This window comes from Onychostoma macrolepis, chromosome 01 (assembly GCF_012432095.1).
Source record: "Onychostoma macrolepis isolate SWU-2019 chromosome 01, ASM1243209v1, whole genome shotgun sequence".
Classification (NCBI taxonomy): Eukaryota; Metazoa; Chordata; class Actinopteri; order Cypriniformes; family Cyprinidae; genus Onychostoma; species Onychostoma macrolepis.
The window spans coordinates 38,721,743-38,748,336 of NC_081155.1; the positions used below are offsets into that span (position 1 = coordinate 38,721,743).

The 26,594-nt window shown below is 34.5% G+C and overlaps 4 protein-coding genes across 5 annotated transcripts; all 4 read right to left on the bottom strand.

The window, feature by feature from the left end:
* Positions 1 to 1,819: 1,819 nt before the first annotated feature.
* Positions 1,820 to 4,957, bottom strand: si:dkeyp-75b4.10 (ladderlectin). Its single transcript, XM_058780549.1, has 6 exons — positions 4,878 to 4,957; positions 4,711 to 4,783; positions 4,494 to 4,594; positions 2,641 to 2,775; positions 2,209 to 2,320; positions 1,820 to 2,036 (listed from the first exon to the last, which is right to left on the bottom strand). The coding sequence occupies exons 2-6, from the start codon at positions 4,769 to 4,771 to the stop codon at positions 1,957 to 1,959; spliced, it is 489 nt and encodes a 162-aa protein (XP_058636532.1). The 5' UTR covers positions 4,772 to 4,783; positions 4,878 to 4,957; the 3' UTR covers positions 1,820 to 1,956.
* Positions 4,958 to 11,817: 6,860 nt separating this feature from the next.
* On the bottom strand, positions 11,818 to 15,770 carry si:dkeyp-75b4.8 (lipopolysaccharide-induced tumor necrosis factor-alpha factor homolog). 2 transcript variants are annotated; one of them, XM_058785727.1, is made up of 5 exons: positions 15,676 to 15,770; positions 14,420 to 14,585; positions 14,230 to 14,334; positions 12,904 to 13,096; positions 11,818 to 12,809 (listed from the first exon to the last, which is right to left on the bottom strand). In XM_058785727.1, the coding sequence occupies exons 2-5, from the start codon at positions 14,577 to 14,579 to the stop codon at positions 12,701 to 12,703; spliced, it is 567 nt and encodes a 188-aa protein (XP_058641710.1). In that variant the 5' UTR covers positions 14,580 to 14,585; positions 15,676 to 15,770; the 3' UTR covers positions 11,818 to 12,700. The 2 variants fall into 2 exon arrangements, with proteins under 2 accessions (XP_058641710.1, XP_058641700.1); XM_058785717.1 differs by lacking the exon at positions 15,676 to 15,770 and adding an exon at positions 15,045 to 15,584.
* Positions 15,771 to 16,257: 487 nt separating this feature from the next.
* On the bottom strand, positions 16,258 to 21,674 carry pdia2 (protein disulfide isomerase family A, member 2). The gene is made up of 11 exons (XM_058783301.1): positions 21,410 to 21,674; positions 20,411 to 20,617; positions 20,178 to 20,311; positions 19,883 to 20,020; positions 18,927 to 19,043; positions 18,615 to 18,740; positions 18,294 to 18,491; positions 18,026 to 18,146; positions 17,767 to 17,948; positions 17,296 to 17,421; positions 16,258 to 17,184 (listed from the first exon to the last, which is right to left on the bottom strand). The coding sequence occupies exons 1-11, from the start codon at positions 21,648 to 21,650 to the stop codon at positions 17,119 to 17,121; spliced, it is 1,656 nt and encodes a 551-aa protein (XP_058639284.1). The 5' UTR covers positions 21,651 to 21,674; the 3' UTR covers positions 16,258 to 17,118.
* A 1,647-nt stretch (positions 21,675 to 23,321) lies between these two features.
* Positions 23,322 to 25,404, bottom strand: LOC131544817 (protein PERCC1). The gene is made up of 2 exons (XM_058783312.1): positions 25,004 to 25,404; positions 23,322 to 24,136 (listed from the first exon to the last, which is right to left on the bottom strand). The coding sequence occupies exons 1-2, from the start codon at positions 25,078 to 25,080 to the stop codon at positions 23,371 to 23,373; spliced, it is 843 nt and encodes a 280-aa protein (XP_058639295.1). The 5' UTR covers positions 25,081 to 25,404; the 3' UTR covers positions 23,322 to 23,370.
* Between the last annotated feature and the right edge of the window lie 1,190 nt (positions 25,405 to 26,594).

The following is a 26,594-nucleotide window of genomic DNA, read 5'->3' on the forward strand; positions in this document are numbered from 1 at the left end:
AGACATACTTTTCATCCAATCAGAGTGAGCTAATATAGACAGGTGTCCCCCCGTCCCCTCCAATGAAAATTATTTATATTTATAATGCATATTATGTAGAACTGTTTAAGGAACAAATAAAATATAATTTAGCATTCTGACTCATCCTTTTCATAAAAAGCTGAAAGGCTGAAAAAAAGTCATTTTTTACCATTTAACCAGGTAAAACTTTCTGAGATGAAAAATATTTTACAGAAGTGACCTGGCCAAGATGCAGAGCTACATTTCAGAAGAAGAACACAAAACACTCTGTTAAAAACAATTAAAAACATTTAAAAATTAATTATTTCTTTAACAGCTCATTAACTGTTTGATTTAAAGGCTTAAGTGTCTGAAATGTGAGGTTTTATCATTTTATAAATCTTTTTTTTTTTTTTTTTTTAGGCTACATAGGCTACATGTCAGTATAACATGTTATGAATATTTTTGTTATTTAATTTTATGTGTTGGTTTTCAGCATAAAACTTGGTAAAAATGATTTCAGTGTGTATCAGTACCTACTTTTTGAACATTTCCAGCACATTTTAACACTACCGTGTCAGTTTGAACCGATACGTTATTTAAGAAATTTAAGTATTGAATACTATGGGTAGGTCTCAGCCACATTCATTTTTAAAAAGTAGCTCTGAGAACCCTGAGATGAGATATTGAAGTCAATATCAAGGAGTCATTCAAGGTTCGGCTAGTTAAGTCAGATAGTAAATGGCAGGTTAGCAGTACCCTCTCGTGGTAGATGTCGTAACTACACCATCGAGCTTTGTTTTGTTCATTAAAGTCCCCCTGCAGTCACTTTATCCCTTAAAACACATATCAAAATTACTTAGTTTTTCACATTTTACATATTTAACAGTGTAAATTATTGCTCGCTTAATTATAACTCTACAAAGCATATTAAAAACACCAGATCCTGGATCACAAAACCAGTCTTAAGTCGCTGGGGTATATTTGTATAAATAGCCAAAAATACATCGTATGGGTCAAAATTATTGATTTTTTTTTTTTTTATGCAAAAAATCATTAAGATTTTAAGTAAAGATCATGTTCCATGAAGATATTTAGTAAATTTCTTACAGTAAATGTATCAAAACTTAATTTTTGATTAGTAATATGCATTGCTAATAACTTCATTTGGACAACTTTAAAGGCGATTTTCTCAATATTTTGATTTTTTTGCACCCTCAGATTCCAGATTTTCAAATAGTTGTATCTCAGACAAATATTGTCCTATCCTAACAAACCATACATCAATGGAAAGCTTATTTCTTATAAGCTTCGAAAAAGTGACACTTAAGACTGGTTTTACTTAAGACTTGACTTATTTTGTCGTCCAGGGTCACATATGTCCCTGCTGAGAAAAAATCACATATATCCCTGATGGGTTTTGACCATTCTTTAGCTCAGGGGTGTCAAGGGCCGGAGCCCAGCAGAGTTTAGATGCAACCCTAATTAAACACACCTGATCCAGCTAATTAAGTCATTATTCAGGCTTATTTGAAAACTAGATGTTTTGTGTGTTGGAACAAAACTCTGCAGGGCTGCAGCCCTCCAGGAACTGAGTTTGACACCCCTGCTTTAGCTGGTCAGCATAAAACAAAAAACAACAACAACAAAAAATACTCCCAGACTTCCAGTTGGAACTAAGACCAGCCAACCATTTTAGGATGCAATGATCATCTCAGCAGGATTAAAAACATGATTTTCACCACAGGTTTTCTTTAAAACTCAGAAAGAGAGTGATTCAGGGCAACAAATAAAATAAAAAACAGATGTACATTTGCAGTTTAAAGTCTATTTAATTTATTTTATTTTTTGCAAAGATTGACATTAAAATTCAAAATCAAAGCACGTCTGTTATAATCAGCAATTTGGAGACTTTAGAAATCTGTGATGGACAGACATGAAATATTATTTTAGCAATCAAAATTCAATTCTAGCCTTTCTGTAACAGATGAAACCGAGATGAGTATCACAGTGTGCATCATTCCAGCGTTGCTCAGCTGTGGAAATTCAGGTACGTTATTCAGGAAATGAACTGTCAAATATGCTTTAGTGCAAACAGGAAGCCATAAGTATAAATGTGCAATAAAAGGTGCAAACCTTTACATCTTTTATACTAAATAAAAATGTTGTTAAACAGTTTTAAATATATGGACAACATGTATATATTACCTCCATAGCCCATCTCCACGCAATTTTCAGTATCTCCTCCATTATTTGGCTCACCAGTATGCCAGTCACTGTACTCAAACTTTGATCCATCACTCCAAAACCAGACATAACTCTAAGAACATTACAGTAACATTACTGAACTTGTTGCTGTTTCCACCTGTTGATGCTTTAAATTTAATTATCTTAAATAGGAACTCTGGTATGTTTAAATAAACATTAAACTTCATTTTGAGTGTGAAACTTCTACTGGTGTTTGTTGGGGCAGTGCAAACCAGCTTTTACAAAACGTGAAAAATCACAAGCAATATATCTGACAAAAGACAACAATATTTACTTTCAACAACATTTACTGTTCATTTTCAATTATACTTTGTTTTACATTAATCTGACACTGGTTGGATTGATATTTAATGGAAATTAAAAATTAGTTACCTTAGTTGCATCATGAGCACCAATCCAGGTTCGGGTGATACCATTAGCATATTTTTTCAGGAAGGTCTTTAGGAAATTGTGAGTGAGTTGATTGTGGATAGCTGCAAGGTTTCCTCCGAGGTCAACACATTGTTTCTGTGAGGATAGAGTTATTTAGGTGCAATGCAATTAATGCATAATGAAGTCTGAAAAAAGGCTTAAATTAAATAAAATGGAGCATAAAAAGTTTTTCAAAATCTTTGAAAAATGCATGCCATAACAAATAGACAGGATTTTGTTTGAACATTAAACATTTGACAACTTTACAAAACAAAACACCCTTGACCATTTAAAAACCAAACAATTTTTGTAGAATTCAAGTGCGAAATGAACATGAATACAAGGTCATTTTTTTTTCTTTAGAACTTGAACCTGTCTATATTTTTAGCTTTACAATAGAGTAAAATGCACGGTTAGGTACGGTATGATCAGTGGTGTATAAAGTACCTGAAAGCCATACTTAATTAAAAGTGCAGAAGTCACCGTTTAGAATATTACTTGAGTAAAAGTCTTAAAGTATGTGATATTTATTGTACTTAAATACGAAAAGTTTTTTTTTTAACGTCTTAAACGTACTTAAGTATTGAAAGTAAAAGTACAAGTAAATGCAAAATGGAAAAGAAGCAAATAAATAAAATATAATAAATAAATATATATATATATATAAAATGTTCATACACAGCTTGAATAGCAAGATTGTGTTCAGTTTTAACTCTTTTTTTCCATTTTGTATTTTTGGGTAAGAATAAGAAGCACTTCATCCGGTACTTAGTGTCTTTCATTCCATCATAAGAAAACATTTCTGGAATCTGTATCTGAAATAGCATTTAGATGTATTTACAGTTTGTATCTCATAGGGGACATGAATGCATTTAAATTGCAGTTACAGATGCATAAATAGGCCTAATGTTTTGTTTTTAACATAAAACGTTGAACACTGATATTTGAAATAATTTAAGACATGAAAAAAGTCGAAATGTGAAATTGAAACTGCCAGTATGTGGCAGCATGTGACTGTGACTGTGAATGAGTGAGTCATTCCTTGCGTCCTAATGTGCATACTATCCACCCTATCTGCCCTAAATAATATTGAATATTACTAATGTCACATAGAATTTAGGATGGATAGTATGCACATTGGGACGCAGGCATTGAGATTCAACCAATTTATTCAAACGGCTGATTCATTCAGAAACAAAGCATTTGACTGTGTTAATGAGTGAATCACTGAATCATTTTTATCAACCGATTCGTTCAAATAGCCGATTCATTCAACAAGTAAACACCGTCCATTGCTCTGAGACGCAAAAATCGTTGGCAAAATTGAGCAAAAACAAGCAATATTATGTCTAAAATGTAAGTCACTTATTGCTTTACCGATCTTGTATAAAATTATTATTAAATGTGTTATCATGCTGATATCTGCAGAAAAAAACGGTACTCTTTGTGTGATATATAGATTAAGTTACCTAGCTTAAATTATATAAATATAAAAAGCATACAGAAGCATTTTTGCTGTCTACAATTTAGTGTCAGATCGCACATCATTACAACAACACTTACAGTTACCATATTATCGCAGAAGATACTGTATATCGCACACCCCAGCCTCGACTTGAGTGGAAAATGAATCATCCGCGTATACAAAGTATACATTTTAATTAGGAAATGTAGTGGAGTAAAAGTAAAAGTTGGCTGAAATATAAAAACTCAAGTGAAGTAAATACTCCCAAAAAATACTTAAGTACTACTAATACTACTTCGTTACACTGGGTATGATTAATTACACATGTATACAGAGAACACAAACTTACCTCTGCCTCAGCCCATGGTTTCAAGTCACTGAAATATTTAAAACATTGTGTTCCAAATTTCTCCCAGCCAGTGGGGCATTTTCGACCAATGTTGAAAGAATCTGCAAAAAAAGATTGAATTCATCAAAGAAAGCAGAAACTGCAAACCTCATCATCATCATCTGCAGTTTAAAGAGATGCAAAAAGTAGAGGAATTCAGTCTATTTTGTTCATTTACCATTAGACTCGACTTCATTTACAGCCAATGCAAAAAGAAGGAATGCTGCAGAAATCCACATGCTGACAAAGTCCTAACATCAACATTATTATAAATAACGTAATGAATATATGCATTAACAAGTTTTAAAACACTAAGAATGGAAATACAGTAGAAAAATGTCATACCAATAAATCAAAATTCGACTAAGCAAGCTGTAATACCCCGTGGTGTATTTCTCTGATCAAATCAGCTTCATTTATACCCACTTGCTCAGTCACAAAAGCTGGTTCAACACCAATGAAAACTTCTGTTAATCTATCAGTCCTTATTTGGTAAACAAGACCAGATCCTGAACATCGTCATTTATGTTGTTACATTGTGTTGCATTTGAATTTCAGTGCAGTATTCTTATTTGAATTAAAAGCAAATTAACAAAAAAACAATCACTGTAATGTGACTAACTGAAGCTGTAGGATTTCATTTTAACAGACGTAAATACCAATTTATTTGATCAGATATCATATTTTACAAGATGGTCACCAATTTAATGGCAAATAAAACAGTGAGGTTTGTTTGCTTCCATTTTACCTGCTGAAATGTGATGTGAAAAGTCTATGTGCAACATAATTATTTAAAAAAAAAAAAAAAATCCTTTTGTACTGAAATATGTTGATCAGCTTATTTCTAATCAACTAGATATTTTAACTAAATAATATTTAATAATATTGTGCATTTTAAAGATTCAAATGTTCAGTCATATTAATAATGAGTGTTACAGTTGGATCAGGATCTCACAACCATAATAATGTTTTGTATGCTAGTAACCACAACAGCCCATAAAACATGGATATTAATCTGAATTCAAAGGCATTAAACTTTTATATAACAGTAGAAATGTCATAGCTTTTACATTTTTGCATATGACGAGTACGTCTTTTCTCTCTAGTTAGTTATTGAAGAAATTTAGTGTGTTAGAACTACATTTCTCCACATTCTCCACCACTAAAAATATGAAAATTATATCTCTTTTTTATATAATTAAGTCTGGGTAGGTTATATGGGTGAATTGTTGAAAAAGTAGATATATGTTAATTGAGTGCATTTATAGGCTGCAAGAAAAAGAGGAAATATTACAAAATTTGCAAAGTTTAAAAGTTAAAATGTCATGATGATTTTGCATTTTCGCCATTATCTTTACAGGACACACCCGAAACTTTATGTGAACTTGAAACATGCTTGCAAAGTTTCGTTAATTACAAGTTAAGAGGGTTTTTCCAGACCTCAAAAACAACAGGGTCTGACGACACAAAGCCACATTAATGCCTCGCCAATATAAGCTAAATAAATTCAAATACGGGAATGTACTCCAGAAATAACAGAAAGGGGGGAAAACACATTTTTAAACAACTGTTGTAATACATTTACATTTAAAATACATTTAAAATGAGCAGAGATGGTCATACACAATAGAGCAAACTGAATTTAACCACACTATGGCTTGCCGGATATAATGTGTCTTTCTTTAGTTGCTACTTTGATGGAAAATGATGGAAAACCAAACCGCTTAAACTACTGGCATCCATGTTTCTTGTTTACAGCACGAGACACAAAACCATAACGCTGTGGTTATCACTGTGAATCACTGAGCTTTTTGTAGTGTTTGTGACTCCCAAACCTTGTGTAACGCTACTGGGAGAGTGGGGATGGTTGCAACACTTTTTGCATTTCCTTCAGTTTCTCAGAGACTGTTTGTATTGGAAAGCCAAAATTTTTAGCACAATAAGCCACACAGGGCTGGCCTAAGCCTTTATGGGGCCTTAAGCAGAATTTTACTTGGGGGCCCCTCGGTGCAGCCAATACGACTGATTATAGTCAATGCTTAATTATTTGCACACTATAAAACTAACATACCCATTATCAATTTTTTGTTGTTGTATAGCTGTGTTGCTTACATCACACCAATGTTTTTACCCTTCTATGATTTTTAATTGTAACAGTAGCAAACCCACAAGAGTGTTCAGATGTTAATTTGCATTCAAAGTCTTAAAGTACTAAGTGGCATACTTAATGTGGTGAACTGAAAATTAGCTAAATAAACCAGCAGATAATGCAGAACAGAATGTTATTTTAACAACATAAATTATTATACACAGCAGCAAGCCATCTTTACATTAAAATAACAACTCTTAATCGCTAGCTAATTGAGGCATAATGATATTGGAATATAATAGCCTAAGCAAAGACTCCAAAGGTTGGCTAAGGTAAATAATGTTAAGCTGTTATCAGTACCAAGTTTATGAAACAGAATTGTTTTATTACAAAAAATATATACCCAAGAAAGTTATTTTTACATGGAAGACAAAAACTTTCATCTAAAACTAGCTAAGTAAAATGTTATATTACAGTATATCAGGGTTGCCAACATTGGTTGCCTGGCTGGAGTGAGATACATGAATATATATATATATATATATATATATAAACACATTTTTAAACACCTAAATATTTTAAAGCCATATTATTTTGAACTCTACAGTTGTGCAGTAAAATTCCCTTTGAAGATTCACTTTGCATACATGAAGATGAAAAAAGTTACCAAATACATTTGCCAAAAAAAAAAAAAAAAAAATCAAGCTGTTATTTCATGTACTTTTGGGGGCCCCCTGATGGCCACGGATACGGTGGCCAAGAGAGCTCAACGCGCTGCAAATAGAAAAAACACCTGCAAATTAAGAAAACAACTTCGTCAATTTGACAACACACGCGCTGCTAATGCTCACAACACAAACAAATAAATGTCAAATTGATGAAGATGTTTTCTTGATTTGCTGGTGCTTTTTCTATTTGCATGTGTTTTCTGAAGTTGCAGCGCATTGAGCTCTCTCTGCCACCCTACACAGAGGCCCTAAGCAGCCACTTACAGGTGCATCTCAATAAATTAGAATGCCGTGGAAAAGTTCATTTATTCCAGTAATTCAACTCAAATTGTGAAACTCGTGTATCGCGTACAGACTGAAGTAGTTTAAGTCTTTGGTTCTTTTAATTGTGATGATTTTGGCTCACATTTAACAAAACCCACCAATTCACTATCTCAACAAATTAGAATACTTCTTAAGACCAATAAAAAAAACATTTTTAGTCAATTGTTGGCCTTCTGGAAAGTATGTTCATTTACTGTCTATTTACTCAATACTTGGTAGGGGCTCCTTTTGCTTTAATTTAGGGCTGCAACTAACGATTATTTTAATAATCGATTAATCTATCGATTATTTTTCGATTAATCGATGAATCGGATTAACAAAAAAAAAAAAGCATTCATTTCCAACCCTTTATTCAAATACGGAATGTACTCCAGAAATAACAGAAAGGGGAAAACACATTTTAAACAACTGTTGTAATACATTTACATTAAAATACATTTAAAATGAGCAGAGATGGTCATACACAATAGAGCAAACTGAATTTAACCACACTATGGCTTGCGGATATAATGTGTCTTTCTTTAGTTGCTACTTTGATGGAAAATGATGGAAAACCAAACCGCTTAAACTACTGGCATCCATGTTTCTTGTTTACAGCACGAGACACAAAACCATAACGCTGTGGTTATCACTGTGAATCACTGAGCTTTTTGTAGTGTTTGTGACTCCCAAACCTTGTGTAACGCTACTGGGAGAGTGGGGATGGTTGCAACACTTTTTGCATTTCCTTCAGTTTCTCAGAGACTGTTTGTATTGGAAAGCCAAAATTTTTAGCACAATAAGCCACACAGGGCTGGCCTAAGCCTTTATGGGGCCTTAAGCAGAATTTTACTTGGGGGCCCCTCGGTGCAGCCAATACGACTGATTATAGTCAATGCTTAATTATTTGCACACTATAAAACTAACATACCCATTATCAATTTTTTGTTGTTGTATAGCTGTGTTGCTTACATCACACCAATGTTTTTACCCTTCTATGATTTTTAATTGTAACAGTAGCAAACCCACAAGAGTGTTCAGATGTTAATTTGCATTCAAAGTCTTAAAGTACTAAGTGGCATACTTAATGTGGTGAACTGAAAATTAGCTAAATAAACCAGCAGATAATGCAGAACAGAATGTTATTTTAACAACATAAATTATTATACACAGCAGCAAGCCATCTTTACATTAAAATAACAACTCTTAATCGCTAGCTAATTGAGGCATAATGATATTGGAATATAATAGCCTAAGCAAAGACTCCAAAGGTTGGCTAAGGTAAATAATGTTAAGCTGTTATCAGTACCAAGTTTATGAAACAGAATTGTTTTATTACAAAAAATATATACCCAAGAAAGTTATTTTTACATGGAAGACAAAAACTTTCATCTAAAACTAGCTAAGTAAAATGTTATATTACAGTATATCAGGGTTGCCAACATTGGTTGCCTGGCTGGAGTGAGATACATGAATATATATATATATATATATATATATAAACACATTTTTAAACACCTAAATATTTTAAAGCCATATTATTTTGAACTCTACAGTTGTGCAGTAAAATTCCCTTTGAAGATTCACTTTGCATACATGAAGATGAAAAAGTTACCAAATACATTTGCCAAAAAAAAAAAAATCAAGCTGTTATTTCATGTACTTTTGGGGGCCCCTGATGGCCACGGATACGGTGGCCAAGAGAGCTCAACGCGCTGCAAATAGAAAAAACACCTGCAAATTAAGAAAACAACTTCGTCAATTTGACAACACACGCGCTGCTAATGCTCACAACACAAACAAATAAATGTCAAATTGATGAAGATGTTTTCTTGATTTGCTGGTGCTTTTTCTATTTGCATGTGTTTTCTGAAGTTGCAGCGCATTGAGCTCTCTCTGCCACCCTACACAGAGGCCCTAAGCAGCCACTTACAGGTGCATCTCAATAAATTAGAATGCCGTGGAAAAGTTCATTTATTCCAGTAATTCAACTCAAATTGTGAAACTCGTGTATCGCGTACAGACTGAAGTAGTTTAAGTCTTTGGTTCTTTTAATTGTGATGATTTTGGCTCACATTTAACAAAAACCCACCAATTCACTATCTCAACAAATTAGAATACTTCTTAAGACCAATAAAAAAAAAACATTTTTAGTCAATTGTTGGCCTTCTGGAAAGTATGTTCATTTACTGTCTATTTACTCAATACTTGGTAGGGGCTCCTTTTGCTTTAATTTAGGGCTGCAACTAACGATTATTTTAATAATCGATTAATCTATCGATTATTTTTTCGATTAATCGATGAATCGGATTAACAAAAAAAAAAAAAAGCATTCATTTCCAACCCTTTATTCAAAAACAGAACTAAAATCTTTAGAAAGTGCACAAACATGTTGCTCCTTGAACATCCCTGAGCTGTTATAATAATAATAAAATAAAATAAAAATGGACTAACACAAAAAACATACACATGTATGCTTTACATCTGGGGGGGGGGGGGGAGTGCAAAAATTAAATAATTTAACAACACTGCGTCGTTAGCGTTGGTATTGTAGCAGACACCTGCACTTAACATTATATGAAAATCAAGCTCAAATGGAGTTAATAATGTTTTTGACCAGAGAATGACGGAGATGGAGTGTTTTGTCTGTCGTTAGAACGGCTGTTATGCAGTGCATAAGTGCATTATGCTTTCATCAACTTTTACAGGTTATATAACTTTGATTGTAGCTATATGGGCGCTTAGTTTTTTCTTGTTGTTTAATACACTTGGCCAAAATCTCAAATTAAGCGCTTATGCACATAATGCACAGGATATTTAAAACGTATATAGACAGCAAATAACTAATTCTTCTCCACTCTTCAAACACACAAAAACATTATCCTTTACTGACATAGTGTTTGAGTAAAGAAAACGCTGTACTATTCAAACACCAATTATTTATTCACCCTTGCATTGCGAAAAAGCAGAGATCTCATCTCCAGGCTGTGCGCGGCGCGTCAATCTGAACGGAGGCGGGGTGAAGGTACGAGGTCTCGCTGAGAGCTCGATGATCCAATGGCGTAACGAAGTTTTACTGACAAGTTATTTTAATGCTTATCATTGGTTTACTATTTTTAAAACTCTCTGATTTAAAATAATAAAAACGAATTATAAGCGACTCAAGTTTGGATAATTTTTCACAGCACCTGACTGGGCTAGGGTATGGCAACTGCCATACTCTGCCATACGCAAACGCCGCCCCTGCTCCCACACCTTGGATGACTTGGGTCGCACGGATTTCTCTGCCTCCGCCATGTATCTTTCCTCTACCTCCGCTCGTTTTTTTTTTTTTTTTTTTACTTTTTGTTTTTATTTATGAGGCGCCAAACTCTGCTAGCATCCGTGCGCGAGAGAGACCGAGTGTGTTCACTCCGCTCCGCGCTCAACTAAAGTTTTTTTTTTTTTTTTAATAATCAAACGTCTCCGCGTCGCGCGACACAACGAATCGATTATGAAATTCGTTGCCAACGCTTTTAGTAATCGATTTTTATCGATTTAATCGATTCGTTGTTGCAGCCCTACTTTAATTACTGCCTCAATTCGGCATGGCATGGAGGTGATCAGTTTGTGGCACTGCTGAGGTGGTATGGAAGCCCAGGTTTCTTTGGCAGTAAAAAGTTTTTCCAGAATTATGCGTTGCTGGTGTTTTTCTAACATTTTCTAACATACAACTGCAGATTACAGGCTAACTGAACACGCACAAATTCACAAGTGCAACATGCCCAAAACTGCCTAACACAGCTGTCAATCAAACTCATCAAGAATTAGACAAAAACATATTTTATTTTAGTTAGGCTATTTGAGATGTTGGAATAGTTTTGCAATTGCATTAAAATAGATTAAACAATAATTATTTAACAAATTAAATTTTGGGGGGGGGGGACCACTGATTTGGACGTCCCTGGTACCACTGATGCCAAAACTGATTTTCTGTTTTTAGATGCATTGCAACAAATTGTCAACTTTGCCAATGACTATGTGGAGGACCAAACGGACAATGACAATAAGTACTTTTTAATCTTTCTGATTTCTAAGATCCAAATTGTGTGTGATGGTTTCCTGATGAGGGAGCAAAAAGGGCTGATTTCAAGTGTTTTTACTGACAATCTACAATGAAATAACAATGTTTTATGAAATTATACATAAATATATTACATAGTAGTCTTTTTTATTTGTATTACATTAAATTTGTACAACAGTTATATATATCATATCATCAGTAGATAGATAAAGATATTAACAAATTGCAAAGGATATAATCAGAATTATGTAGCTCATAATCTGGATAGATGTGTTTATCGCCATTCCTTCAGTGCTCAATATGTGACACTCAACTTGCTTCTTTTTTAATTTAATTTTCTTGATTTTATTGAAAAATAATGCTATTCAACCCTGGCTTGTAAACGTAAATAAGACATGAGGACATATTACATTTTGACATCTTTGTTTTTATACTAGACTGACAGAAGATAATGAATGCTTTAAATCCTTCAAGCTCATGATCAACAATACAATAGTGTATACATTTAATATCTTAAATGTATATTGTTATTTACATATTAATACAGATAATAAAATGTGCAATCACAAATGGTATTTGTAAAATGTATGACAGCCTCATTTATATTAAAGGAAAGATTTTATGTAAAGATATTTAGCTTTTTTTCCAAGTAAGAAAACTACATTAAGTTAGTTAGTGACGTCTTGTCAAGTATGGTGACCCATACTCGAAATTAGTGCTCTGCATTTAACCCATCCAAGTGCACACACACAGCAGTGAGTAGTGAACAAATTTAAAATTAGCGCACTTAAATATATTTATCACATTAATACTGTGTAACAGTTTGGATACATTTTTTAAAAATATGTAAATAGGACCTATAAGTAAATCATAAGCAAATATATTTTTCATTATACTTATTTTAAAACATTGTGGCAGTTTATAGACTTTTAAAATACAACTATTGATCATAATGTTGAATGTGTGTGAGAGTTTGGAAATAAAGTCATTTGCGGATGTATATTCCTAAGTGCTTATGGCAGTAAGGACAGGAGTGATGGGCATCTTTAAAACCGCTGAAACAGAATGGGATGAGGCAAAATCCACAAATGAACCTGTAAAACAAAATAATGTAGACAGAGACACAATAAGAAATAGTTGACGTATTTAATATGTATGTTACAACACAATTTTGTCAGTAGTTCTTACCCAAGTACAGTTAATAAGCAGCACATGCCCCATGCAGCAGAACCAGATTTATATTTCACATCAGTGATGATGCTCTTATGGCAGTACTTGCACACAGTCGCTGTCGGTGTGTCATCCAAAAGAACAAGCATCTGCTGTGGCTGCACCACGACCACCTGAGGAGCTACAGGCTGCAATATCTGCTGCATGAATACTTAAATAGAGAAAAAGTGAGTTCTTTTTAGAATCAGTCAACAAGCAGTGTTCCATTAATACAGAACACATGCATATTGTGCACAGTATACAGTATACGAGTGGCGTTATTATGTAGCCCAAACAGCACTGATACTTTTCAGTGTTTGCATCACTCTGTTTTTCTGTGCGTGTTCCAGACAGTCTGTCAGTATGTGCATTAGTGGTGAGGATTTTACAGTGTTATCGTTACGCCATTAGGTAGCAGTAACTGACTGTCTTTTCCAGCTTTTCAATAACACTGGTTCATTCAGCAAAACTGTGTGTTGCTTAGACAAGAAATACATTCCGATGTACAATGTGCATATTGTACACAGTGCATGTATATACCTACATACTATGTGGACAATAATGTTCTGACTTTAAGGATAAATGCTTGATTTAAAGAAATAGTTCAATCAAAAATGAAATTTTGCTTAAAATTTGCTCACCCTCAGGCCATCCAAGTGTAGATGAATTTGTTTCTTCATTGGAACAGATTTGGAGAAATTTTAGCATTGCATCACTTGTTCACCAATGGATCCTCGAGAGTGAATGGGTGCCGTCAGAATGAGAGTTCAAACAGCTGATTAAAGCATCACAATAATCCACACAATTCCAGTCCGTTAGTTAACACCTAATGAAGCGAAAAGCTGTGTGTTTGGAAGAAACAAATTCATCCCCTTTTGTCCTCTCACATCAAAATCCACTGACATGTTTGTTTTGGATTATTTTCGCTTGTAAACAGTGCTTGATCTGTGCATATTTCTCTTCTGATTTAGACAAGATGACTTTTTCACTGGAGAAAACAATATTATGGATATTATGGCCAGAAGCAATGGTCTGAAGTTAAAATGCCTTAATTTGTTTACATGAACTTTTCAAGTCGTGTGGATTATTGTGATGTTTACATCAGCTGTTTGGACTCTCGTTCTGACGGCACCCATTCACTGCAGAGGATCCATTATTGAGCAAGTGATATAATGCTAAATTTCTCCAAATCTGTTTTGATAAAGAAACAAACTCATCTTCATCTCAGACTGGCTGAGAGTGAGTACATTTTCAGAAAAACAAAATATATATTTTTGGATGAATTATTCCTTTAATTTCACTTACTTTGTTCTCTGTGTTCGACTATTTCAATTCGAGGGGGCACATTGAGGACAGGATAAGGGTTTGCCCTCCTTCTATTGGGGTTTTGAGGAATCTCTTGAAGATTGACTGTAAACAAATATAATGCATATATATATTTTCATTTTTATATAAATGCAATTTACATGCTGCACTCAGCAGCTGCAGCTCTTACCTCTCTCCCTGTCAGCAGGTGGTGCTATAGCGACGGTGTAATCGGGTGGAGGTGAAGCTGGAATTATTTCCTCATAAATGGGAAATTTATTAAAGTCATTGTAGGGGGGAGGTGGGGATGTGGACCTTGCTGTTGCTGAAGTACATGCGGGAATATCCATCTATTACTGGATATAATGAGATAGCAAGTCATTCATTGAGCTTTTGAAGAACATGAAAATACGACAGTACTAAATCTGTGTACATTACCTTCGGATAAAAATACTAATACTAGTCAGTTAGGTGCTGATTCAGTCATTGCAAAAACAGTCCGACTAAATCTAATTATAGTATTAAAATAAAACATACTTTCTTTACAACCAGCAGTGGTTTAAAGCATCATATGAGAGGAAAGTGGTACCCTAGTATTCTAAGGTGCCACACTGAAGCGTTCAGAGGTAAAACAAAGTCATGATGAGAATAAATTGATTACGTATCTATATATAAAATCACAAGTAAGTTAACCTGATCATAGGCCTATAGGTCTACTTCAAACCCATGACCCATTATGTAAGAAAGACACTAAATAAAATAATTCATTCCACATTATAAAACATCCATATTGATTTCCAAAAAGTGCTTTATACTTGTGTTTATGGCTACATGGCCAATTGTAGCCTCATTTCAGTCTTTCAGCTTTTTCATTCTGGATCAAACCTAAAAGGTTTGTGTTACCAGCCAAGATCCTGAACAAGAATGATAGGAATGAAAAGAGCACAAGGGGAAAAAATAGGTGGTATGTCCTTACATAAACTTAATTCTTCTTTTACAAATCCGATATGTGTTTTTATTCATCTATATGACATATCACTCAACTTATAGGCTATTATTTGATTCTATCCCTGATATTGCAATCTCTTATGTGAACTTGGCTGAAAAAAAAAACAAAGTAATCGCATGTTGCATGACATACAGACCTTACTTATCATGTTGGTATTAAAGCATGTTTTTTTATACTAAACATCGATGCATTCTATCATGTATAGTTTGCAAACTTTGTTGTAAATAGGGAATGTTTGCCTGTCTTTTTGCCAAATCATGTCTGTTCCTTCATACATACAGACAGTATAAATTTCATATACAAGTTGTAATAACACAGGCCACCGCATACTTTGTTTCACCTTACTTCAAAATACTTTTTGTCACAAATAATGTCATAAATAATGTACATTTTAAAGTTTAAATTTAAACAGGTCTATATAGCCGAATTATTCTTACCTGCGTGTTGATACTTCACAGAAAGGTTTTCTTATGACATCACTGCCTGACTCACTCTACCTGTTTACCTGTTCATCTTTACTATCTGTGCATTCCACTGCAATGAAGAGGAATGTGCAACTACATAGCGAACATACCCTAGGGTGAGTAAAAATAAATGCTTCACACAGACATGTTAAACGTATTCTATTGTGATTTGGTTGAATGATTTGATCCAGTTGTTATTAACATTAGTACTCCTTTCCTTCAACTACTGTATTGTGGCATGAGAAGAATATATCTTGCTATAGCTTTGCTGCTTATGAAATATTTAGAGTACAAACATGGATGTTGTATCATAAATGTGGCCAAAGGACATTAATGAATGAATTCATCATCATTTGTTTACTGTGTAAATAAAGGCCATGGCATCAACAAATGCACTAAAAGAATCATAAGGGTAAAACTTGCAAAAATGTCCATGTTACATTTTATTTCAAAATCAAATGATAAAAAAGAAATGTAATGCAGTAGCGATAGTGATTCTTATTAGATTATTTGACAGCAATAGTTTTTTTTTTCAGTGTGTGTGTTATATTACAGTAAAAACTGAAATAAATATACAGTGTAATACAGTGATATTGTGTATGCTGTAAATGTTGTAAAACACTACTAAGCTAATTGTAATTTAAAAAATCGTAATGGTCATAAAAATTGGCTTCATTTAGGCTTCAATTTAGGCATGTTCTTGACAATTTTCTAAGATTCATCCATATACTCTTTTGAAGCCAAATACTAATACTGATAGAGTCTAAATGATCTCACACCACAGAAATACAAAGTTCTGGCATGAAACTCTAGATGGTGCAGTCCGATAGATCTAACACAATATGACATAATGACATTATCACAAGGCATAGCTGATTGGTTCTCTCCTGTACTGGTAGCCAATGAGCTCACTGCTCAACATTCCAATACTTGGCAGTGTTTGCTGTAGCAGTAGCAGTGCACTTCAGAAGCCCTCCACCTTCCCCAGCTCCACCTGTATAGATCTGCTACGGTGTGATCATGTATGCTATGGGGGTTATTCGTGTTATGTGCAGCAGCAGTATTTCTTACATGCTCACAGCAACATGTTATGGATGTATTGGTAGTAACAAGTCTCAGCAGCAGCAGCAGCGTAGCAGATCTACTCCACCAAGACCAAATACATTAACATTGTCATGTGTATTACCATGCAAATCACTCAGAGAGTTGTCATGACATAAATAAATTAAAGACCAGGACCATGAATAAAAAACCTTAACATGTTAAGTTGTTTTATTCAATTTCGTCAGGTGTAGTTTGTTGAAATGGTCCACTGCAGAAAAAAATGACATTAACCTGACAAAACACATTTGGCTCATTGGCATAAATCTCTCACTGCTCTTATTCATTACAAATGAGTTTATTTATGCCTTGTTTTTAAAGCTCATCCTTGCTGGTTTCATTGGTAGATTTTGGTGACTCCTCTGTTGGTTCATCTGACACCTGAAAAGCAAAAAGAAACACACCAACTATATTTCTCAAATTTCTCAAATAGCTTTTTTTGCTAGTAATAACAGACTAAATAATCAAGCCATCTACTGGCTTTTGGCTGACCTCATCTTCATCATCATCATCATCATCTTCATCATCATCTTTACTCTCTTTTTCTGGTAACACTCCTCCATTATCCAGGAACTTTGAGAAGGTCTCCAAATCTCTGTTTCCGTTATAATCAACGATCTGTTTGCACAAAGTATTTTAAAAGCATTTGTCAGTAGGTACATACTCAAGTCAAGTCAAATTTATTTGTATTGGTGGTTAGATTTTGACAATACAAGCAATCAAGCAGTTGAGATATGCTATATACAGTATCGCCCTATGAAAGTTTACATTAAGATAAATATCAGACTTTATATAAAGAGCTTTTATATTTTGTGGAGTAATAAAAAAATCATCACTTAAGATTTGCTATTTAGTATACACAGCAACTCAACAATAAATTTGAATAACCTAAGAAAAACAACACACAATTTAATGTCCTTTTACAATATAAAAGTAATGTTAATATTTAATGTTGTTGCGAACCTTCTTTTCAGCCCCAGCTGGAAAGTATTTAATGGTGGGAAATCCCTCTATATTGACATCTTCCGCATCGTTTCCTGTAGCGTCCATTTTTGCAATGATTATATTCTCATGGTCTTTGTACTTCTCACCCAACTCATCCCATATAGGAGCCAGTTGCTCACAGTGACCACACCATGGAGCATCTGTGAGAGGGACACAAATGTTAAAGCCACTATTCAATACTTTTATTTGAACTTGAAAATATAAAGTGCTAACTTACAAAACTCCACAAAGACGTTCTTAGTCTCATCAAAAGCCACTTCTTTGAAGTTCTTCCCTACAAGGACTTTAACTGGATTCTTGTCCCAATCCTCTGGAATTTCTTGAGTCTTCAAAAAGGGCTAGATTGAAGTGCGATATTTAAATTAGTTCATCATACTGATTCACAAGCTTGCTGAATAGTACTATTTTATACTTTCATATGTACTGTATAATACATTTACAGCTGCACATGCTGCGAATGAAGATGATTGGTTACAGAAACACACCTTCATGGTACCATCCAGAACCCCCTGGCAAAATGTTCTCAGCGTGTCTTTGTTGATGGTTGATCCCTCCATTGCATATGTCACCACTTTATCAATGTTGATCAGGCGAATAATAGGAGCATCATCTGCAGAGATGCTGAAATACTTCAGCACATGATCCGATTTGTCAGACGTAACATCTAATGTGATGAAAAGCACCTGCGCACATACACACAAACTGTGAGCATGACAAGATTAGAAACAGCTCTCTATCCCAATATGAGTTAAGTTATCCCAATATTTAACTTAATTATAATTTAGCTATTAAGTTAAAACACTTACTTTTTCCTTAAACTCACTGGCAGCATCTCTGAAATCTTCTAGCAATGCATTTTGGGATTCCACAGTTGTGTTAATGAATAGAATCATGTGATTACGGACCTTAGACCTAAATATTTGGTCAGCATTCTGCAGAAAGGTAATATAAATAAAAAATGTATGAAATTAAAAAGATGTTAATCACCAAAATCGTGATTAATTTCATTAGCATACATTTGATTTGATTTTAAATGTTATTATTTTATTTTTAAGACAGTTTTTAATTATTTTAGCAATTGGTTTCATTGGTTATTGAAGTGAATTTTGAAGTGTTACCTCTTCATTAAATGGAATGACAAGTTTCATGCTGTTGGTATGGATGAATGAAATCATCTCTCCTTTGTCTAGCTTGCTGTCCTCAGTAAGTGGCATATCTGCCCGCTTTTCATCAAACTGGAATATATACAAAGAGAAGAATGTGTGGGGTTGTGATAGGAACAGTACAGTAGAGCAAACTACACATCATTTTTTCCAAATCCAAAGTAGGGATTTTTGGGGTGTGAACAAATGATTATAAATTAATCTTCAAAGTGAATGAATAGCCCGTTTGCTGAGCGAGTCAGCGTTATATTACTGAACTAGACTGTAGGTGTTGTGGAAAATGACCGTACACAATTAAAATGAGGTAAGGAGTCGTTATTATCAAGTAGTCTAATTATAACGCAAATTTTAACAAAGAAGGTCATTGCACACTGAGTCCAAACTTTTCATCCGAATTTTTAGCACGTTAAAAAATAAATACGACCTCACGTTGTGTCAATTACGTTTAGGCTACACAATGCCTCCGAAACTTTCATCCGTCATAAAAAATTTGGATCAGGTTCGATTTTCTGCATTTTCGCATCCGTAACAATCATTTTGATAGGAAAGGATGACGAATACGAAAAAACGCATACGAAAATTTCTGACTCAGAGTGCAAAGACCTTAAAACTCATTGCACACTGAGTCCGAAATTTTCGTCCGTCATAAAAAAATTCGGATCAGGTTCGATTTTCTGCGTTTTCGCATCCATAGCATGCATTTTGATAGGAAAACGCACGCAAAAATTTCGGACTCAGTGTGCAATGACCTTAAGACTTCTTTCAGTTGCGAATCAGTTGAATGAATGATTCAGTGACTCACTATTTGTGATAAATAGACAACGAATATGTAAGATTAACATCAGTGTGATGAATCAAAATAGCCACCAATAGCAGTAGCAAACTGTAGTGCTACGGGGTATTGGAATTACCTTCTTGAAAAGCACCAATGAGTCGCTTTTTACATCATACTTCTTGAAGAGCTCTGGGTTGCTTGTGATTCCGAAGTCAAAGTCTACTGCTATTAAAGTTACATCATAAAATATCTTTGCCTTATCTCCTGCCAAATCCTGGGAAAAAGAGAACAAATTAAAATAATAACTTTTCAATTATAAATCTCTTGTTATAAATAGAGAGCGCAATGATGTTTTACTAGAACGCTTTGGCTATAAGGTAATGTCATATCTTAAAAAGTCAGTTACGTTATGCAAACAATAGGTAATTTACCTGGAAGAATCCAACCACAACCACATCATGTGCATCCAGCAGAGCCTCTGCACTCTTCACATCATTGAGAACAGTAGCGCTGGGCCCCGTGTGCCTCTCCAGCCACCTCGTGATTCCTTTTACCGTTCGCTTTCCTGTTCAAATCATAGAATAATACCTATGAGCTTGTGTTTATAGAACACACTGTATGAAAATAACATGCATGCAAATGCACCAACAAATAAATGCATTACCAGAAAAATCGGTGGCATTTTGCCTATTGCCATCTTTGAAGAATTTAAGAACGGGAAAACTGCCCACGTGGAACTCTGTGGCAAGGTCTTTCTCTTCGTCAGCATCCACTTTGGCCAGTCGTACTTCAGGTGACCCATTTTTCAGTAATCCAGCCACTTCTGCATAAATGGGCTCCAGATTGCGACAGTGACCACACCATGGAGCATCTTTTTATGTTTTAAAAGACAGGAGCAAGTTTCAATAACTAGGTTTTGAGTCACGTATAGTTTTATGAATTGTTCAAATGCTTTTGAACTTCCTATTCAACAGATCCTGAAAAACACTGATAGTAAAAAGAAATGTTGAGAGAATTCAGCATATTATTCTACTGATCATGTGACACTAAAGACTGCAGTAATATCACATGAATGAATTACATTTTAAAATATATTAAAACATAAAACAGTTATTTATAATAATAATTCATACAAAAAACTTTGCGATCCCTAACTTTACTCTGAAATTGTTTAAGACATATTACAAGAGTAGTAAGTGTTACAACTATTCCCTATATTTTAGGTTCAGAGCATGCAGTTCAGAATTAAATGCCACTTAAGTTTCAAAATGCATTTGCATAAATGTTGACATTAATAATATCAGTATTTTTTCACCTTTGTTCTAACATTTTACTGCAATGACAATAGCATAATACACAATTGTAACATTTGCATAACTGGCCCTCCTTACAAGCGTGGGAGAAATAACAGGTGCACTCCTAATGGCTGATGTGTCCAACAAATGCTAATAATCTTTGAACTTGTGCTGCTTTTGATAGGATATTTTAAATGCGTGCAACTGAATATAAAACTTTTTAAATGATCATTTAAATAATTTTGAAACACACAATGCAGTAAAATGATATGTTTTCTTGCATTATTTAGACAAAGATCAGAATGACCACTTGTAAGCACAAATATAGTCATAGAGTATATTTTAAAGGAAAGTCATAGAGTACTTACAAAATTCCACAAGCAGGTATTTGTTCTCACTGAGAGCTCTGTCAAAGTTGACGCTATGAAGGACCAAAACGTCTTTCTCTTCTGTAATTTCTTCTGTCTTCTCTGGTTTCTCTGGTTCTGTGTCTTCTTCAGAGCTGTCCTCAACTTTTTCCTCTACTTTGTCCTCAGTTGTTTCCTCCTTTGCCCTCACACACAGGCTGCAGAGCAAGAGGGTGAAACCCAGGATGTGTAGAAGCCTCATGATCGATCGGTTCAGGGGCCTACAGAGGAAGAGTGCTGAAATGAGCTGTAACATGCTTCTGTGTGGTCTTGTGGTGCTGATAAGAGAACACTGACGCTGACGAATCATTGAAAAGCCTGCGTGGTGCAAATCTACTGGTCTTACTTGTTGCCACTTCACATGAGCTCTGAAAGTGAGCCGTTGGAGAGTGGAAAATTAACATCAGATTACAGGCAAATATAATAACGTAGGAAATTCACATCACTTAGTATCCTGAGAATATAATGTGGCTTGCTTCCAGTTATCTAGAATAGTGTCCAGTAGATATCATTGAAAAAACATGTAGTATTGTGTGTGTGTGTGTGTGTGTGTGTGTGTGCGTGTGTGTGTGCGAATTAGCCATGACCAAACCATGTGTCTATATCTGGCCTTTCTGTCAGCGCCACTAGTGAGTTCACCCTGCTCAGACACGTAAGCACTCAGAGAACCGAAATGAAGATCTGCACACATGTACTATTTAAACAAATTATGAAATTATAGAGAGGGACATGCATTCATTTTCCCACACACTCACTGCATAGACAGATGTGGGAATCTGTGCTACCAAAACTTGTATTCCCTGTACCTGTGAATTATTCAGCTTAACGGCCTGTGGTTATGTGGATAAATATAGACATCTAGTTCAGTGTGTTTTGTGCATGTAGTATGACAGGGCAGATTCAGATCATTATTACCAGGAAATGTGTTGAAACCAGTTTACCAAGTGCCTCTCATTCTGTTTTCTGTCATTGTTCTATTGTTTCAAAGTTTATAATGAACATAAATGTGAGTGTTATTCCACTTCTGTCTGGAATACTTGATTCTGTATAAATGACTAGGCAGTGCTATTTTAAGTATCATTGATATACTATTATAGTTTTTGTTAATATTTAGATTTTGTAATATTTTCTGATTTCACAAGATTTTTTAAAACATTTTCTGTTTTAACTTTAATTTTAGTTTAAGTTATAGAACTTTCTGTGCATTTTTGTGATTTTATTTATCATTTTTTTATAATGTCTATAGTTTTTATTACTTTTTATTTATTAGTTTTAGTTCGTTATTTTAGTACTTTATAATATAAAGTATATTATAAAGTTATTTTGTTTTTAATAAATGTCTTTTTCCCTGCATGATTTTTGTTTTAGTTGACGATAATAACCTTAAGTGCAGGTAGGCAATTTCCTTCATTGCAAGTTTCATTGGGTTCACAAATGGTCACATTGGGGTTCAGTTGTTGCAATTTATTTTGTGATTGTGACCTAACTAACTATACATCATTTCTTACTTATTTCTGCCTTGTAATTGGTCATCTCTGTGTGAGGAGTTAGAAGCACTATTGATCGCAAACAGGGTGTTTTAATAGCACTTTGTTGCATACATTTTTTAGCAAAATAATTCTGTCTTTTTATACATGAAAACAAACTTGAGAGTAAGAATGATCAAGAAAATGTTGTAGGAGTAGCATTTTAAATAGAAAAACTGAATACTGAATGCACTGCCAAAAAAACAAATGTTAATGAATAAAATAACATAAAAATGTTAAAATTAAAACAAATGAAAACAACTGAGAACATGATAAAATGCACTTTTGTCTTGTGCAAATATTTTACTGAAAAACAAGACCGACATTAAGAACAAGAAGAAAAGCAGAACAAATTAACAACATGATATTTTGCGGTGTATAAGACAGGCTGATTGATTATGAAAGTGGATAGTCACAGTTGAATTCATTGGGATTCTCTCTGTCCATGGCCCAGTGAGCAAGTAAATCACTGAAGTCTGGTGTGCTTGAGCTACTGAGAGTCGCTGAGATACTGGAGCTGGTCATGGTGCAAACGCTCGTGTTACTGAACATACTCAATGGCGTGTTGATGTTACTGGAGCCCTCTGATGTGTTAATCATACTGAGCGAGTTCTCTTGTGTGTTTACATCACCCAAGACGTCAAGCTGATGTGCCAAAGGTTCTGTCCAAAAGCTGATTGGCAGGCGACGTTGGTTCATGGGTAAACCCTGTCCTTTCCTTTGAGCATCTTGAAAGAGCTCTGCAAGGGGCCCGAGCGACTCAGGCTCCTCCGCCTGACCTGATGATGCTACTTTGATGAAGTCAGCGTAGTACCGCTGGCGGCCCCCGACTTTTGGACACGGTCTCTCTGCATAGATGTCACAGGCATCAGGATCTTGGCTTCGGCCGAAGTAGCGCTGGACATCGCTGCTGATGAGTTCAGCAAACCGCAGGAGCTGATTGGTCATCTCAGCATTATTGGGGAACGAATCAAAACTCCACGGCTCTTCCTCTTGAGACTCACTGGCTACTGCATCCTCGTCCTCCTCCAAACTGTCCTCTCTCAGCTCCTCTTCATATTCTTCTTCAGTCTCCTCCTCATCCTCAGCTGGAAAGAAGCAGGGAGGGAAGGGTTTCGCCAAACCCAGGTTACTAAGCGTCCTGATAACACTTGCTGCCATCCTATGAAGAAAATTATATGTATACATAAATATACAAAAGACTGGGGACAGTTGTCACGAAGAAAAAGGCTATATCTCGGTAATACTGTATGGTCGATGCAGAAATGTTGTTTTCTCATAACAAGACTATTTTTTGTGTAATAAATGTATATTTAACATATATGTGTACACGCACACACACCCACACCCACACACATGCACATACCTGTATATATAATATAAAAAAAATTCAAAACATGTATGTATATATATATATATATATATATATATATATAATGTATTTATTTGTTAATGTATTATTATATCTTCTGTAAAAAAATTGCAGCTTTACAATTAATAAATTGCGTAAGATCACTGATATAAATATGACAAAGAAAGACTGAAGGAAAGAAAAAAAAGATTCTCATAATTTGAATTATTTTAATTATTATTTTAATTTGAATTATTGAAGTTGTTTTCTGTAAAAATGTTTAAAATGTTTAAAAATAAAAATTTTATTACGTTTAAAAGATTATAAATGTGACAGCTTACCACAGTTTTTATTTAGCTAACAGAAAAATAAGAAAGAAAGAAAGAAAGAAAGAAAGAAAGAAAGAAAGAAAGAAAGAAAGAAAGAAATATTTTTTAATTATTTTAATTTTAATTATTGTTGTTGTTTTCTGTAAAATATAAAATGTTTTGGACAATAAGAATGTTATAACTTGTGTGAGATTAAATGTGACAACTTTTTTTATAGGCTATAGATAACAGAAAAAGATCAAAGAAAGAAAGAAAGAAAGAAAGAAAGAAAGAAAGAAAGAAAGAAAGAAAGAAAGAAAAGATAATTTAGTATTACTTTAGAAAATGTTCAAATGTGAGTCTCTCTTACCGTGTAATGCTCGATGGATGTCGCTCGTGAAGCTGTGCTGTCCGTTTCGCGTTATGGATAATTAGCGGTTTGCTCATTTATACCCATCGCTCGTGGGGAGTCTGTTTTCTGAGCAAATATTGAGGCGCCCGTCTGTAATTGTGTTCTGCTCAAACAGAGCGTGAGTTTGTCTGGGCTCCCAGCAACCGGAGAGAAGAACGGAAACTGGCGCGCGCGGCGGCCGCTTCGTTTGCCGGGGGACGCTCAAGTGTCCGTTCACCTCAGCGCGCCTGACTCACAGCTGTTATCGTGTACTGGTGGCCACTTAAGAATGAACCTAAAAAGGCGTGAAATCGCATCTTACGCCGTTTTGACTTTTGAATGAGCCCCTTTATAAAACCCCATTAAAAAGACAAGCAAGCCAAATGACGCCCATTATGCTCCTTTGATCTGTCTGAGGTGCGTTTGACCTTATAAATAATGTGTAAAGTTTATATAGGCTACAGCAAATCAAAAGTTTATTAAGTGCACAACACGCAACAGTAAAGTGTTGTTTCTGCAAAATACAAAGAAAGAAAAGAGAGACTAAATCATAAAAAATAAAAAAAGTTATGGTGTAAATTAAATTTAAGATCTAGGACAGACCGGGGCTAGTTGTAACAACTAACCCTGGTCTTAAAAGTGGGGATTATAGCAAACAAAACTTTTTAAACTACAACAAAATAAAAATTCAATTCAAATGTAGTCACTAGACGCAAATTAGAAAGTATAAAATATTAAAACAATTTTAAGGTCATAAGAAAAAATTCATTCGAGTGTTGTTTTTTTTTTTTTTTTTTTTACACGTTGTGTGATATATTAAATAAGTATATAAAAATGCATTTATAAATTGAGTGTAAAATGTCAGACTGTCCAAAAATAAATATGCCACATTCAAAAGGTAAACAGTAAAGTCTATGAGGTGGCAGGAGGAATATACTGTAGTAGCAGCAGCTTAACATGTATGTGTGTGTATGTAACATTAAAGAAGAAGAGCAAGAGTGAGTGTGTGTGTGTGTGTGTGTGTGTGTGTGTGTGCTCATGAGTGAATATGAGCAGGACGCAGGGCAATAGAAGAGCTAATGACCAGCAGCGGAGAGCACAGCATCTGGACTAACATATGTCAGAGAACAAGAACACTTAACTGCAGCTTCAGGTTGGTCAGACAGCATGTAATGGCTTAACCATCCGTCAGCCACAGGTGGACATTACACATGATTACAAGATTTAGAACTGTCCTTCTGTTATTTTACAAAAGATAAAGTGCTACATTATGGTTTAATAATACAAAAATTATTTCATTATTAGAAGATCATGCTGTTTATGTACAAGATTTTAGGAATACTCCTATGAAATATTATGAAAGATTAAAAATAAATTACACTAAAGGAACACCATTAAGAACACTGAATGTATACACGAAAACAATTATCAAACATTTCACACTGCACAAGTGCACAAGACAACTACTGAGACATGCTCTTTGTCGCTTAAAATTTTAGTTATATCCTAAAAAAAATAGATCCTAAAGGGTTGTTAATCATAATCTTAATACACAGAGTTCTTAATATAA